A 17,065-nucleotide genomic window follows, 5' to 3' on the forward strand; every position below is an offset into this window, starting at 1 on the left:
CCTACCCAGCACATTTTACTGCCTTCCCTGCTTCAAACACGCCTGATTCAACTAACCTAGCTCAATGAACAAATTTGCAGGGGGTGTGTTAAAGCAGGTCCAGGGTTGAGAAACACTGTTCCAGGCTACAGTCAATGATTCCCATTACTGAAGAACATTAAATGCCATTGCTTTAGTAATCATTTGAACAGTGTTCCAGCAGAGCGGGATCCATTAGTACATGTCCTGATGTATCCTCAGATCAGTCCTGGTCTACTACACTCCTCTAATCATACTAAAAGTCCATTTCTGGGAGGATTATGCAATCCGTCTGTGATGAAGCTGTCTGCAGACGTGTCTGATGGCGTGTGGAGGCTGGGGGTCAGTGGCGTTAGTGGAAGGTGTGGGCGTTAATCTGGAAGCTGGACGCTTCTGCATAAAGCAATGCAGTCAATCCTTCAGTTTAAGCCGGTGATTGATGTTCACTGCCTAATCTGTTCCAGCTCTGTCAGAACGTTTAATATTTTATCCCCCTAGCAGTGGCTTTTTAGATATATATATTTTTAACTGTGGCCGGAAGAGGGGGACGTGAACGTGAGTTTTTATTTGCTATAATGAACGAATGTGGGTTTTTTTTACGCTCCGTAATCCCTGACTCTTTGGACCGGGCGTTAGTTTGATGCTGGAAAGCAGACACTGCGTGGATTCTAATCCTCGGATCCAAGGCCGCCCCACCTAAAAGTTGTTCCCAATGACCTCATGCATTATGCAACTTTTCATCGGCTGAAATTTGGTTTTCAAACAGAGTGTGTGTTTGCTGGCTGCGCTATCAGGACGGGCCTGCCTCTCGAGCTCAGCCAGGATTAAAAATGGACCTTGACATTAATGGTAAACATTTTGCATTTGCATTTCATTTTCATGCCTGTTAGGGAAGGGTGGTAAGACTTGCCATCAAAAAGCCCAAATCATGGAAAGTCCATACAGTCTGTTTATGGAAACTTGGCTACGAAAACGTTTTTTGTGATGTCATGAACCCAAACACGCTTACAGTAATATTACAGTACATCGGCCTGTTCAGCCTGCAGCTGTTTAGCCCCTCACTTTCACATTGCTGAGGTGGCCATCTTTTGTTTACTTCGTCTAGAGCCTCTACAGCGCTACAGTGGATCCATAGAACAATAGACATAGTATAGGTCCTCTTCTTTGGATATGGCGCCCCACAGTACTCCGATCTTTTGGTGTTGCGTTGGAAAGCTGGTTAGCGATGCTCTGATTAGCCATAAGTAACGCCAAATAGCCGGTTGGATTGTAGGGCTAGCATAGCTAACTACTTTATGATCAGTGTCCACAGCAATAGCCGCTCCTTCAGTCTGCATTAATGTTAAATACAATATGACCGTCAATCATTTAATACAGAATGACTGGAAATTAACTATGTCAAAGGCAGAAGAAGCAAACTCTTGACGGTTTGAAAGTGGGTGTGGTGGAATAAGGTGGATAAGGAGGTTACGAGATACTCCTAACCTGACCTACATGGACAAAGCTTCTCATGATGCTTTCACGTGGGGTTTCATCTTCATCAGCGACAAGAGATTCCAGTGGCTGACTCCTGATTTGATCTTATTTCAATACCACATATGAAAGTGACTGAATATGAAAATGTCAGATTCAGTGTGGGGTTCCCCCCCCCCTTTACACTGCCACAGAGAACACGTCTGTCACATATGATGAAAAAAAAAAAGGAATTTGGTCTACTTTGACTTACTGTGTGAACGCAGCCTTACCTACATCAGTTTTTAAGGCACAGTAACGAAAACAGCCTGTTGAGTTCTAAGCAATAAAGACAGATTAGAAACTTGCCATGTAAAATAAAATATGATCGATTTTGGTACATAAACCCACACAGACGTTCCCAGCAGGGGAAACGCTAAAAATCGAAATGTAGGTGCAGCCGGGCTACTGATGACAGGGTTGTGGGTTCAATACCCACTGTTGGGCTCTTAAACAAGGCCCTTCATCCTTTTTGCTCACTGGGTGCTGGAGTTGGCTGCCCACCGGTCCTGGTGGGTGTGGGTGTGCGCATGTGCATGCTCACTGCCCCTAGTTCACTAGTAAGTGTGTTCACCACCATGGATGGGTCAAATGCAGAGGATACATTTTGCTGTACATTGTACAGTGACAAATACTTGCACCTTTACCGTACCTTTACCTTGTGTAGCCCAGAACTAGGCTTAAACCTCGTCTGGGATACCCACCCTTATGGGAAAATCCTTCTCTCAAAACTCTGTGTAAGGCAGCCTATTCATAATCATTTAATATCATACAATAACATTGTGTGATGTAGCTTTAACACATCAGATGTTTAATGTCTATTATTGGTGTTGTGAATCCTGTGTTTCGGTACATCGTTACAAACCTGTAAGAGATGTGGTGAGAGACCATGCAGAATTTCGCTTTCCCATCCATTCATGGGGTGGGGGCGCCCCTTTTGAACTCCCATCCCCACCCTGTTCTTGTCAGCAGGAATTGCTGGCCTGTGAGGCAATCCATGCTTTCATCAGGAGCCGCTCAGGAGGGCAGCCAATCAGAGCCGAGCCTGCGGAAGGAGAGACGGGTGTGTGTTCGTCCACAGCCAATAGAGGAGCCGAGTTACGCGCTGTTGTCCCGCCCCCCTCGGATAGCGCGAGTCGGATAGAGGAGTGCTCGCGCGGCGCGATGCTGTGTAGCGCTTCTAATATGAAGGTGGCCTGTTTGTAATATTTTAGCTGGCTGTTTTATATTACGTTATTATAGACATTTTAGGTTTTTTTAACGTCAAAAACAAATGCAGAGGGCGAAAGAGGTGGAGAGGACGGACGCGGCTGAAGTCGGTTTCTAATTCGATTTTTTTCCCGTTCCACCTTAAATGGTGCCGTTGTGACGGCCTGGGTAAACGAGACGCCGCCTTGTTTACGCTGACTGTCGCTGCTGCTCCATTTAAGGTGGAACGGAACAATTCGAATAAGAGGCCAACTTCAGCTCAACCAGCGGGAGGGAGGGAGGGAGGGAAACGTTAGGAAGGAAAGAGAGGAGCAGAGGGAGGGGCAGAGCGAGGGGCAGAGCGAGGGGTAGAGCGAGGGGTAGAGCAGCGGAGCACTTTTGCCGAGGGGGCGTATAGAGAGAGAGAGAGAGAGAGAGGTACAGACAGAGCGGATTCACGCTGTCGTTCAGTGGCTGGGCCCCCAGCTGTAATCCCAGCGAGGAAACAAAAATGAAGCCCGCTTGAAATCTCCTGCAAACCGCTGGTGTGTGTAAGTCGAGTCTTCGCTTTCTGCGCCTGTGCACCTCTGGCTGTGTGTGTGTGTGTGTGTGTGTGTGTGTGTGTGTGTGTGTGTGTTGCTCACTGGTTGAGTTTAGGGCTGTGACTAAAGCTGTGAAGAATGTTATTGTTGCAGGTCCTCTCACTCAGCCCATCAGAGGGACACTGCAGAAGTTGGCCTGTTGGCTATACTGAGGCTGTACATCCACTTTTACCTCACTGTGGCTTTCAGGTTATATCCTGACATGAGAACAGCGTGGGGGGGCTCTGTGTGTGTCTCTCTCTGTGTGTGTGTGTGTGTGTGTGTGTGTGTGTGTGTGTGTGTGTGTGTGTGTATTAATACACTCAAGTTATGGTTTATTATAGCTCACATTAATGAAAGGGGAGTTGCCTTGGTTGAGATGCAGGATGCAGTTATTCAGAGTGATTTGGTGTGAAATAGTTCATTGTACAGACATTTGCTGACATGGTTGTCTTTACTGTGGTGGTGATCGCAGCAGCCAGGGGTCCACAACGCAGATATAGCCAACACATGCTATCTAAACCCACGAGTAGGAGCCAGGGGTACTGTCATCTCAAACCGGCTGTTTTTACCATCTAAAACCACAAGTAGGAATCCGTGGCCTATCTAACTTTTACTATCTAAAACCAGGAACCAGGAATCGGGGCCTCTGTCATTGCAAACGCAGCAATTGTTGACTATCTGAACCACATTTTACTATCTAGAACCATTAGCAGGAACCTGGGGGTTCTGTCATTGCAAGCACAACCACTGTGTACTATGTAAAACCACATTTGTACTGTCTAGAACCATTAGCAGGAATTTAGGGCTTCGGTCATTGCAAACATAGCCCTTGCTGACTATGTAAAACCACATTTTTACTATCTAGAACCATTAGCAGGAACTTAGGGATTCTGTCATTGCAAACATAGCCATTGTTGACTATCTAAACCACATTTTTACTATCTAGAACCATTAGCAGGAATTTAGGGGTTCTGTCATTGCAAGCACAACCACTGTTTACTATCTAGAACCATTAGCAGGAACTTAGGGATTCTGTCATTGCAAACATAGCCATTGTTGACTATCTAAACGACATTTTTACTATCTAGAACCATTAGCAGGAACTTAGGGATTCTGTCATTGCAAACATAGCCATTGTTGACTATCTAAACGACATTTTTACTATCTAGAACCATTAGCAGGAACTTAGGGATTCTGTCATTGCAAACATAGCCATTGTTGACTATCTAAACCACATTTTTACTATCTAGAACCATTAGCAGGAACTTAGGGATTCTGTCATTGCAAACATAGCCATTGTTGACTATCTAAACCACATTTTTACTATCTAGAACCATTAGCAGGAACTTAGGGATCTAAAACCACAATAGAAATAATGGTGGATCAGCTTTTTTGCACCCATTTTGTGTAATCACTCAGTAGGGTAACTTTAGAGGCATTCATCATTACAGATGTCTGGTTCCTATCACCAGTTCTGTTCTCACGCTTCAGTTTATCTAGAACACAGCATTTCACACCAAACCACTCAGAATGACTTGGTGTACGTCACAAGCCTTTATTTATGCAAATGTAGCCTTAGGCATGCGTTCGGTATGCGCTGTTGTACTGAGCCCTTCTGTCCCTGGCTTGTAACCGGGTTTCAGGCCAGTTAGTGATACTGCCTTTCAAATTGAAACACTCACCCGCGGCCGGCCTTGGCCAGAGGTAGATAAGCACTCACCCCCTTCAGTTCGCACACTCTCATTACCTTACAGAACACACACACACACACACCTATAGCTTAGGCTACATTAATACCAAGCATGTGTAGTGGTGTGTTTATATGGGCAAGTTAACTGAGTCTCCTTAGTATTGACTTTATGATGAAATCATCAGCTTGAGCACACTGCGAGAGACGCGAGATGTTGAATGGGTCAAGCGCCGACTGTTCTTTTTTTTTTTTAACAATGACACTGTGTTTTCATTTCGTGTTGGTGGAACAGCTTCTATCTGGGTCATGGCAGGGTAGCCTGTGGCCTGACCAGGGGCAGGACAGTCCTTCACTCTCTCACATCTCAGCGTCTTGAGCTGTTTGTGTTTGGACTTATTTGGAAATATGATTTCTGCAAAGACACGTGAACTGTTTGCCTTTAGGTTGTCATCTTCCACTGTGTGCCAGGCTTTCGGTTGTTTGAGTAGTCATGCAGATGAAAGTGAGGCAGTTGTCTACCTTCGGCATTCCATTCCAGTGCAGAAATTGGGCTGGATTGGGCCTGGGCTAGCTAGTCGTTGGTACTGCAGCAACAGCCAGTCTCAACAAGTCTCCAATGCACTGCTGCAAAACATGTGAAACACCAGTATGTGTTTAAATAGCTTACTGGAAGCACGCTAAACCAATACTGATTGAGATTACCAATGTGGCACTACTTAAACTTTGTGCTACAACACACTACAGCATTTGATTTCTGTTTAGTTCATCAGTGGTGGAATGATATGTAGGATTGTGCGCTGTAATGGTAAAATTGTAAAACGTGGTATTTAAAAAAAAAATAAATAAATAAATGAGGACGGTATTTCAAAAGATGTCTGATCTTACATGGCCAAATAAGCTCATTCCCCCATGTGCATTTGAGAGCCACAGAATGGAAGTGCTGTAAAAGCTCACACATTGGTGATGTGGTACTGGTGAGTTTAGCGACGTGCTAAGTTTGATTGAAAGGCCGAGCAAGCAAACCTGGATGAGCCAGTCTAATAAATGCGCCTGAAAACAGCCAGAACCACTGCTAAGACCATTCCTTGTCCTCCATGCTCTCAGATCTGAGGTTCTATCTCTTAAATGTGTGTGATTTGAGTCCCAGCCAGCTGGAACACGGTCCATGTTGTGGTGTTTAGCTTGCTGGCTAGCTTCTCTACGCCAAGATCGTCCAAAAATCACCCTGACTCAAGTTTAACATCACCACTTGTGTTGGTAGCTCAGCAGTTAGTCAGCCGAGCAGCTGTTTTGGGCTGCCTGATGCTTGGTGCATCTGGAGCCAAGCTAGCTAAGCAAGGGCCAACGAGTGGGCTTAGTGAGTGGGCTACAGATCCAAAACCATGGAGAAAAATCTAGAAAAGCTTTAAACACCGGGGCCTGCATGTTCTTCAAGCACAGCAGCGCAGTCATTATTCATTCAGCCAGGCTGCAGATATAGTATTTTAATGTTATGGGTCAGTTAGAGGCAAGTTAACCTCACCGAAACTAGAATAATCCAACCTTACCTAACCCTACTGAAATGATTTGTAAACGGTGAAATTGGTTTTAATTTTCACGTAGTCAGGTTATATTATTATTTATTAACATGTCTAATTGATCATTGTTCGTGATCTCTAATTGCTTTAGAGCAGCAATTACCGCAATTGCGGTCTGTAATTGCTATAATTTCTGCCAAATTTCATTGCAAACGTCAATCAGCGGGCTCCAGGCACGGCATGCTGTTATGGAGCCAATTATGGGTGTCCCAAATCGATTCAGGCATGTTTTAATGGATTGGATATTGACCATTTTAAGTTACATTAAGTTCTGATCATCTGTTTTTATCGGCCTAGCAAAGTGCCCTCTGGCATGCTCTAGACGTCATTAGTGAATATTATTTCTAGGCCGCTGCAGTCAGGTGTGTTCTCAGAAGGTTTTGTCTGCAGGTAATACCTGTGATTCTAGTGCTTTGGCTGGGTTTGAGCTGCTTTACTCTGGACGTTTATAGTCTGCCGTATTTGACTATGCCACCAAACCTATTCTATTCTAGTCCAGTATATTCTATTATATCCATTCTGCTCACTATGAACAGGATATTTGATTGTTTATTTTTTAATGATATGAAGATATAGGGTCATAAAATGATATGTCAAAAATCTTGATCTTTTTGATAAAAATGAAAACATTTTAACAAATAAATAAATTAATACATTTTTGGGTACTTGCATAGTTGTTGAACTCAATTAAGTAAACAATTTATTCCATATTTTAGTCTCAAAGTGTACCAGAATTTAGGCTTGAATCATTAAAAGTGTTTTTATTATTATTATTATTATTATTATTTTATTATTTATTTTAGAAAGGAACAGCTCTATCTGGTGCCGCTACAGATTACTGGTGCCTGAACTTATCACCTTTTCAGGAGTTTTCTGCAATGTATTGATTTACTCCATTGAGTGCAGTGCGGACTGCAGATCCAGTGTCACATGCTGTTGCCATATGGCAACAAAATGCAAACTAAACTCATTAAAAAAGAAAAATCATTAAAATCTAAATTCTTTTTGTGTGAATATTGACTTTTAGCTGCTTAACCCCCTTTCCAATGCCTTCTGCAAAAACTTGCTCACGGCAATATCCATGTCCTGTCTCCCCCGACACGGCATCCCATGAATCCCAGCCATCTGCTGGGGTGTCTGACCCTGTCTAAGTCCCGTGTAGTGAGAGCGCAGTCTTATTTTAGGCTCCCTGAATCATTGCATCAGAAGAGGTTGATACAGATGGATAGATATCAGCTGTTCCATTTGAGGGGCTGATGTCCTCACTCGTGCCCCCGTCCCGTTCACCAGGCAATGTTTTAAATCCCGTACAGGTATCGGTATCTGAATGTGCGGCTATATTAATAGTGCTGGTGCCCGGGGAGGCCAAAACGTCAGTCCAAACACACACTCAGAGAGGCAGGAGGTGGGGGCAGTGAACTGACTGACCAGCCAGCTAGACTCTTACGGATTTAGGGCCTTATTCGTACCACGCTGTGACAGATGTGCAGGCGGCGGTTTGTGTGTGTGCACACGAGTGTGAATAGGAGAGAAAGGGAGTGGGGTATGAATAATAAATCTCCCTGTGACCCACTGGGAAAGTTTGTAATGCTGCAAACAGCAGCTTATCCTAATGCTCTCGTTATATCAGTCGATCTGCTGCTCAATCAGCCAGGTCCTGCAGAGCGGCTTCATTCGTAACGCCCCACCGGACCAAAGAGGTCAAAGGTGAGGTTACTGATATACTGTATATCAGGATAAAGGTAGAATTTGGTATAGTTAGGCTAAATTAATGTTTTTTATTTTATCTGGACTGTAAAATGGGAAGGTTTTGCTCGTGTTTGAGAGCAAGTATGTACAATGGCATGCCAACTGTTGGGCACCCTTGTCGAAAATTCCTTGTGTGATTAGAAGATTGTCTCCAAAAGGCAAAACATTTAAGGCAAACCTATCTTTTTGCACAAATATGGAAAAATTATCTGTTAAACATGGGGGTGGGTCTATCAGGCTTTGGGTTTGTGGGACCATGCGAAAGGGGGTTGCAGGGTACTCAAACTTTTACTTTTTGCCCTTTTCGCCTTTTGTTATTTGGAATCTGTGAAAAATGAAAGCAAAACCATAATCTTGCCTAAAATGTTAAAGAAATGTACACAAATGTACAAATTTGACTTAATGCCTAAATCAGCTAATGTTTGATTTTGATCGGGGGGCCCAAACTTTTGCATGCCACACTTGGTGTAAGGCACACGAGTGCAATAATCTGAGCATGTTGCCAAGGGTGTGTTGTTAATGACATGAGTGAGAAGTATGGTGGGAAGAAGGCGGAGTCACCGTTTCGCTTGCCAGGTCGTGCAGTTGCAGCTTGTTATGAAGGAGCTCTCAGCAGCTTTAACCTTTTCGCAAGTAAGTTCTGGCTACTGGCCAGAGTGAGTTTTCTGTAATTTCCACACCATTTAAAGGTGGAACAGACAATTCCTGCGTTTTAGGGATGCACTGTATTTTGTGGGAAGGCTGGAAAGCTTAACGGTGGAACTCTTACTTGTGAGAAAGGGGTTAAAAGTACAGCTTTCACCAGAGAGAAGGACACTAGGACACTAGCTGCCTGTCTAGGTAGCAGGAGCTAGTAGAGAGGAGAGAGGAGCCAGTGTAGTGAAAGCAGCTGTTAGTGTAGTCCATTAATTGTCAGGGTTAGTCAAGCGACAGTGTGCCTGGTGCAGAGAGGGTTAAGTGCCTTGTTTAAAGCAGAATTATGTGGCATTTTAACCTTAAAATAGCAGCTTTAATATCATATTGATGCTCCCCCGGCCTCAGTAAACCAGAACCTGCACGATGGAACTTGGGTAGCACTGGCAGGACAGCGCTCATGAGCACTGCACAACGCTGTGCAGCCAGAGTTCCTGTTTGTGTCAAATTCCAGGAATATTACTGTACCGTGTAAAGTGTGTCTTTTAGGAGTAGCTCAAAGTGCAAATTCCACTTTTCGACTGTAGGGGGAACCCAGGAGCAGGAAATCCCAATTCTTGCATAAAGCTGCTTTAATGGCCCAACAGAGGTGGTTTAGCATCCAAATTTTAGCTCTTTAGCTCCTTTAAAGAAGCTTTTCTGTTTTGTTTTTTTTGCTGTCACTCATCTGACATGAAAACCTAGTAAGTTCCCTTTTGCAATTTTGAATAATAAAACATGATTTCAAATAAATGCTTCTGTTTGCTGCTAAATTGTGCTATTGATTTGTGCCTCTTATCACTCCAGCAAGTGTGCACATCCCTAATAACAGCAACAATAAAACACAATTATTGCTATTATTATTATTATTATTATGCAATGCAATTCGCAACCTTATATCTATCCATTTTTTATTTATTATTTTTCTGCAGGACAAAACAGATGCACCATTCAAACCGATTGTTTGGTTTGTGATTTTTGCTGAATTATTCCCAAAGGGATGAATTGGGCGCAAATGCAGTGATATACACTAGTATAACCCAACCAATCACAAGGGTCAACACAACGACCACTTGGCGACAGCCTAGCAGCCACCTATGACATCCTAGCAATCACCTAGGATACTTTTAGGAGTACCTAACGACCATGCAGCAACGCACTAGTAACTACTAAGCAACACCATAGCAACCACCTCGAATACCATAGTAACTGCATAGCAGATACGCCTAGCAACCACCTAACCACTTTAGCAACACGATAGCAGCAACCTGAGATATACACCATAGCTATGGTATCCCAGGTTGCTGCTGATTTACATCAGTTGCTATAGGACAGGTGACTACCTAGCCATGCTATAGAAACCACCTGAGACACAATCGCAACCATCTCCGTAGCAACAACCTACCAATCATCTGAAATCCAGAGGACTGCAATAACCGTTTCATCCTAGTGACTGCATACACTATATGGACAAAAGTTTCGGGACACCTGGTCATTCATTGTTTCTGCTGAAATCAAGTGTTTCCCTACTGTCCAGGCAAGGCATTCTATTAGATTCTGGAGCATTGCTGTGAGGATTTGATTGACTAGCGGTACTGAGGTCAACATGTTGGACGATCACCACCCCACCTCATCCCTAAGTCATCCCAAAAGTACTGGATGGTGCACCATCCATCATTAGAGAGAACACAGTTCTGCTCAAGTTAAAGAACCAGTGGTCCATGGACAATGACGTGTAGCCAGGAACGTCCAGCTAACTGAGGCTCAAATCACAGCCGTTTCGAGGATAAAGCCTCATATCTGAGAGCAGTCATCTTAACTGGCTAACTGGCTGTAGCATGTAGGTAAATTAGCAACTACAGTGGGCTTGTTTTTCCTTTCAGCAGTCTGTAACGCTAACTCTGACACTCAGTCTTTTTCCCCGTCAGACTCCCACCGTCTGTGACGCCACAGGCATACCCTCTATTGCGGTGACCACGCTGAAACGATATATTGGACGGCCTCTAATTCCAGGCCTGCTCAGTTAATTTTATAGTTTCATGAGCTAATGCACCCGTTCCATCTTGTTGACCAGCTTACCCAAACTTTTGCATGCCCCCGTACATGTTTGTTCAGTGTTCTAGTAGACAATGCTGCATGTACTCGGACAACAAGGTGTGCTGTACTGTAATTTGTCCCTGTAATGACAGCATGTTACGCCCTTCCTCAATAACTCTGTCAGTTGTATCGGTGAACTCTGCTTTATTAATCTACAGATTGACTCTCACTGTTTCTCTGCACTGTGTTGAAGAGCCTGCACTTCATTATGCTGCGTTAAAGCAGTGCAGTCCGGAAGCCTCGGGCAGGGTTCTGTCAGTTGCGTCTGCTTGTGAGCAGGAAGCAGAAATCACCTACCAGCTTTTGGTCACGCTTGAAATGCTCATCCACGCAGGAGTCTTACCTTCACACCCCCTCCAGCGCTCCAGTCAGGCTCCTGTCAGAGTGAGGAGGGGTGGGGTGGGGGTTTATGGGGGCTGACTAAATTCAATTAGCTCCCCCCCACACACACACACACACAGTTATTGCTTGTTTTAATAAAGCTGCAAGTCAGAAGTAATGAATTCGAAGGACTAGTTATTAATGATGCTTATGAGCAGCGTCTAGTTATGTCTGTTTAATGTTACTCCCTGTAGCCCTTCTTAAGGGATTCCTGCTTGCTTAATTCCATGTTTGTATTTCGAGGGCTAGTGAGGGGAGTGACCTTGAAGTTGAAAAGCTTCAGATGCGGCTGGTTCCGTCTTTGTCCGTGCTCATAAAGTGCTCCGTTATCTCAGCCCATTCTTTCTTGCTCCTCAGTCTTGTTTATGGAGTGTTTATTGAAACATAAACCAAAGCCTGAGTGCAAACTTGTGTCTGAAAGCAAGCGAAGGAGTTTTCAATCAGAGCTGTTGTGAAGAACCAACTGCAGAGTCAGATTTAATCAGTAGTTTGTTCTAGAGACGGGGTCATAAGGAAAGACCAGGGCTGGATGATATGCACTGAAATGTATATCGCAACTATGTGACGTTATGATTTTCGTTGTAGTAAAATAATATGAAATAATAGTATATTTTATACTATTATTTCATACTATTATTTATACTATTTATTTATACTATTATTTATACTATTTATTTATACTATTATTTATACTATAGTATAGTATATTATATACTATACTATATTTTATACTACATAGCAAGTGGTTGCTGTGGTATTCCATGTGGTTGCTAGTTGTGCTGGGCAATATGACATCAAATCTGCTTCACAATTAATTGAACAGCACTCAAATAATCGTTTATTAATCGTAAACAGTATTTTTCTTTGGTCTGAGGTGTTTATGTTGCCCAGTTGTCTCTGTGTTTGAGTTCTCCTCCATGTTGCTTGCATGCCGCAGACTGGATGGGGCGGAGTCACATGACCCCTGCGCTCAGATATATTTTTTAAGAAGGAAGAACATAAACTCACACAGTAGTGAAATTGAAATTTAGGACATTTGATTCGTTCTGAAGGTCAGTTTTGATTAATTTTCAATTAAATGCCCAGATCCATTCGCTAGGGTGTTTCAGGGGACTGCTAGCATATTGCTGTAGTCACTTACTATTGATATTGATGATGATGATGATGATGATGATGATTTGTATTATTATCTATGTTACTGATGGTAAAATATTTTAAAATAATGAGACAGGTTCCACAGTGCAACACTAGGAAGGGTATCCATGCTATAGTGTAATCAGTACCATTTAATTAAGGAATGTTGCCAAGTGGCTACTACTATGATATATCTAGGTGGTTGCTGGGGTGTTCCAGGTGGTTGCTAGGATGCACAACCATCTAAATAAACTTTCAAGCTCAGTCATCAGGAGATAACAGGTTTGATCACCAGGAATGCCACAGTCATCCGTGGCCAGGGGTCTCCGAGTACGATTGCCCTCTCCTGGTGTCTCTGGCTCTCACCACTCTGTTAGCTGGTGTTACAGATTTGGCAGTTAGGCGCATGATGTTGCATTACCAGCAGTTAAAAAAAGCTGCAGTGTCAGGCTTTATGTGAGTTGGGGTAAGCACATGCTAGCCCCTGGGCAGATGTTAAGACCCCCTCCTAAGCAGCAAATCCTCCCCCAAGCCTTCAAGGGTCAGAACCCAATTTTGTTCTTACAGGTATTGTTTGTTTTATGGATGATTTAACCATGCTCATTTCTCTCTTTGTGTGTCTTTGTGTGTTTGTGTGCGTCTTCGTAGGTTAAGGTGTGTCCCGGCCCCTGGCCCCTGCTGTGGATGTCTGTCACCATGGCTAAGCGCGAGACTGGCAGCACGAGTCCAGTGGTGCGGCAAATAGACAAGCAATTCCTGGTCTGCAGCATCTGCCTCGATCACTACCACAACCCCAAAGTCCTACCCTGCCTGCACACCTTCTGCGAACGGTACCACTTCCTCAAAAGGCGCCCTACACCCAAACAGCTAGAGAGGATCTTTGGAACCTGTACATATTGCCTGTTGTCTTCATAGAGGGAATGCTCACACTCCCAGGGTTCAGTTTTGATAAACCACTGGCCCAGGTCCATGTTCTAACTGTCAGTAAAAGTGGCCCACAAACACAGCTGTCCACTGTTTTTTCTTAAGATTAATATAATGGACTTTTTTCACAAAGCTCCTTTGACCCCTTTTGTTTCGATGTTCTTGAAGTAAACCTGATTGTAAGTAGCTGTTCGTCTGATTGGTCTTGATAAAGAGCATTATGGGTGTTGGTTTACACGACACTCGCAGTCTCGCTCGTCCTCCTAACCAAGACATGCGGAGTCTCATAAATTTCCGACCCTAATCTGGCTGGTGGCATCGCCACATCAGATATGTGCAGTAGCATGCAAAAGTTTGGGCATCCCCAATCAAAATATCTAATGAAACATTTCTTTAATATTTTGAGCAAGATGTTGCTCGATATTTTTATTTCCATCTGTTATAGATTCATTCTCCCCAACCCCTTGCGCCCCCAACAGCTGGAGACGTGTTCTCTCCAAACCTTTGCTTGTTGCTTACCTTTATCAGTCCACATGACTTGTTTCCAGGATGCAGCAGCCTTGTTCAGAGGTTCCTTTGAAAACCCAGGTTTATCTTCTACTTATTTAATTAGTCATAGTAAGATACATTTTGACCAGGGGTGCCCAGATGTTCCAATTCCACTGTATTTCAGTGACTGCAAATGAGCTGGCTCAAGTAGGGATGCACAGATCCGTCGTTGTCTGTTCCAATATGGATACATAGTCTTTGCGTATTGGTCGATACCCGATTCTGATCCAATACCATTGTTGAATAAACCATAAACTGTATCATGTAGGAGAGACTTGAGGCATCAGGATTACCTGAACTTCAAAGTCTGTGAGATCCTTTCTTCTCGGGTTCTTCCCATATGCCATATGATAGACCAGCTGTGTCGTCATTGGTCAACTTTGGTACCCAACCGTTGTCACACAAATTTGGGACACTTTTCCTGCAGTGTGTACATAACTTATGAGTTATGAAGACAGTCTGGTGATTCTTTATATAGCTTAGCACATTAGCACACATTAGCATTATGCTCCAATTCCACACACTAATCTAGTTTACCAAACCCAGCCTCGATTTGATTGTATAGCTCTCCTTTTTGTTCGATCCAAGTCCCTTAATGCTTAGTACCAGCGTATACAGATCTGATCTGATCAGGACTGATTTGTGTTTCTGTAAATAACAGTCACACAGTTCAGGTTAGATGTGCTGCTAATTAATACTGAAGTCAAAGGATATAATCCATCTCATAATACAAGGCATTGGTGTTGGACACAGATGAAATTTGTCTCCTTTAATCCCTCCATGCAGTGAACACACACCTATGCACTATTGAGCCAACATACACAGTGACTGTGAGCACACATGCCTGGAGCGGTGGGCAGGCATTGCTGCAGCATCCAGGGAGGGTGAAGGGCCTTGTTGAAGGGCCCCTACAGTGGCAGCTTGCTGAGCCTAGGTATCGATCCCACCACCCTGTCATCAATAACCGCTGAGCAACCACTCAGTGGGTGGTCCTGCTTGGGCAAAAAGGAAAATTTGCAAGCATCTGCAGAGAAAGCATCTCGCACACAAATAAAGCAGATAAAAATTATATGCCAGGTTTTCATGTTCCACTCTGTAAAATAGTTTCACACTATAAACTGTTCTGTTTACCTTCTGAGAACTCCTGAGAGATCCTCACTGCTGTGGCCTGTGAATAATCTCTGGTAATGGGACCTAAATTGGACCAAAATAGTCAGTAATACATTGCAATATGCCTGGCTCAGCTCCGATGCCCTTCCACTGGATCGGATCTGGGTATCCCTACTCTAGGGATGTGGAAAGCAGTACAGCCTGGGTTCCTATTTGCTGTGATTCTTATGTGGCTGGACTAATTATAACTGTGGCCTATGGCTAATGATCCAGTGCAGTTTGATGTTAGATCACGGCAGAACGCACTCTGTTTAGTTTGGGTCAGTTCACATGTAATCACGCGTGTGCACACGTTGTCCACATGCTCTATTTTGAGCCATGCCTGAGGAATCGTTTGACTCATTAGAATGAAAGAGGAGGTGTGTTCAAGGCTGGGCAGTCCAGTTGCTTTGGAGTAGCCTAAACACTCAAGTTTCCTTCATTGCTGGCAGTGTGTAGTGCAAAATGTAGTGACACAATGACAGGAAGTGGCACAAATGGACTCTCCCTGCCAAGGGGCGTTTTTCCCCTCTGCTTATGTACTGCAGTTTGACAGCCAGGGTGATGTTGTCCCACTGCGTCTTGGTGTTTTGGCCCAAGCGCTGCGTGTCCACAGGCCGTGTTCAGCTACTGCGCCTCTACGTGTTTTGACAGACCAAAAAATTGGAGTGTTGAATGAGTTCTCTTGCCCCCTTCCACCCACCCTTTTCTCTCTCTCCCTCTCCCCTAGTATTGAATAGGGGTGTCTCGGTACACAGAATTCAACTACCGTATGGACCCCACGGTTCGATATGGGTTACATATGTGGGGGCAAGAAAAGAGGTTCCCAAAGTTCAGATCTGCTCGTCATCAGCAGCCAGGGTCAGAGAGTGCACAGTTGACCAGTTGGCACTACCTCCCCACATCACTCCTAGTGTTAAGACCCACCTGTATCCACTATCAATCTGCTGTTCTTTCACTCAACAAAAATGTATTCCAAGTTTATTGTATGTTTATGTAATTATATTCTGAAATTTTTATTCATTTAAGTACTATAAAGTCATACAATTATGAGCCTTATTTGTTCTGTATTTGTGATCTTCAGTATAAACAAATCTATATATTTCAGTATTATTTATGCATGTTATGCTTAAACCTGTCTGCATCATATATATATAGTGAGCATCATATGAAACTATCTCTGCCATAGAAGAGGAGCTTGAGACTATAAAGCTGTTGTGAATCTGAGCCGGAGTCAATCGACTGCTCTGTATCTGATCACATACCCCTATTATTGAGTATTTACAGTATTGCTTATGCTGCAGAAGCTGCATATAGCAATTATGTTAAAAAAGCACTCTCGCCTAATCTGTTCATTGCTTCTCTTCATCCCTCCTTCTCCCATTTTTTTTCTCCCTGGTTTTCAGGTGCTTACAGAACTACATCCCACCCCAGTCGCTGACCCTGTCCTGCCCGGTGTGCCGACAGACATCCATCCTTCCTGAAAAGGGCGTGGCAGCGCTGCAGAATAATTTCTTCATCACCAACCTGATGGAGGTGCTGCAGAGAGATCCCGAGTGCTCCCGTCCCGAGGCCTGCAGTGTGCTGGAGTCGGTCAGCGCAGCGGCCGCTGGGAAACCTCTGTCCTGCCCCAATCACGAGGGCAAGGTAAGCTACTTACCAGTCAAGATCTGATCATGAGAAAAGTTTCGTAAGGAGAAAGGATTAAGGAATGATATTTTTAATAACCAGCACGTTGTTTGTTTGAGGATTCAGTGCTGTGAGTTCAGCCGTCCACCAGAACACACTTGGGGACCTTTTGGGTCTCCTGATATGGGCTGGTGGTGGAGTCTCGGTCAGTT

The 17,065-nt window shown here is 43.9% G+C and overlaps 1 protein-coding gene across 6 annotated transcripts in view; it reads left to right on the plus strand.

Moving 5' to 3' along the window:
* Window positions 1-17,065, plus strand: part of trim3b (tripartite motif containing 3b) — a 56,867-nt gene that overhangs the window by 20,430 nt on the left and 19,372 nt on the right. For 4 of the 6 annotated variants that reach the window (XM_072658156.1, XM_072658153.1, XM_072658152.1 and 1 more), the window contains 2 exons: window positions 13,251-13,432; window positions 16,631-16,871. In XM_072658156.1, the coding sequence (XP_072514257.1) occupies window positions 13,287-13,432; window positions 16,631-16,871 (387 nt within the window). In that variant the 5' untranslated portion in view covers window positions 13,251-13,286. Of the gene's footprint in view, window positions 1-3,079; window positions 3,270-13,250; window positions 13,433-16,630; window positions 16,872-17,065 lie in introns of those variants that run through there. The other 2 variants (XM_072658154.1, XM_072658157.1) reach the window with 2 other exon arrangements.

The sequence above is a fragment of the Salminus brasiliensis genome, chromosome 16 (assembly GCF_030463535.1).
Source record: "Salminus brasiliensis chromosome 16, fSalBra1.hap2, whole genome shotgun sequence".
Taxonomy (NCBI): domain Eukaryota; kingdom Metazoa; phylum Chordata; class Actinopteri; order Characiformes; family Bryconidae; genus Salminus; species Salminus brasiliensis.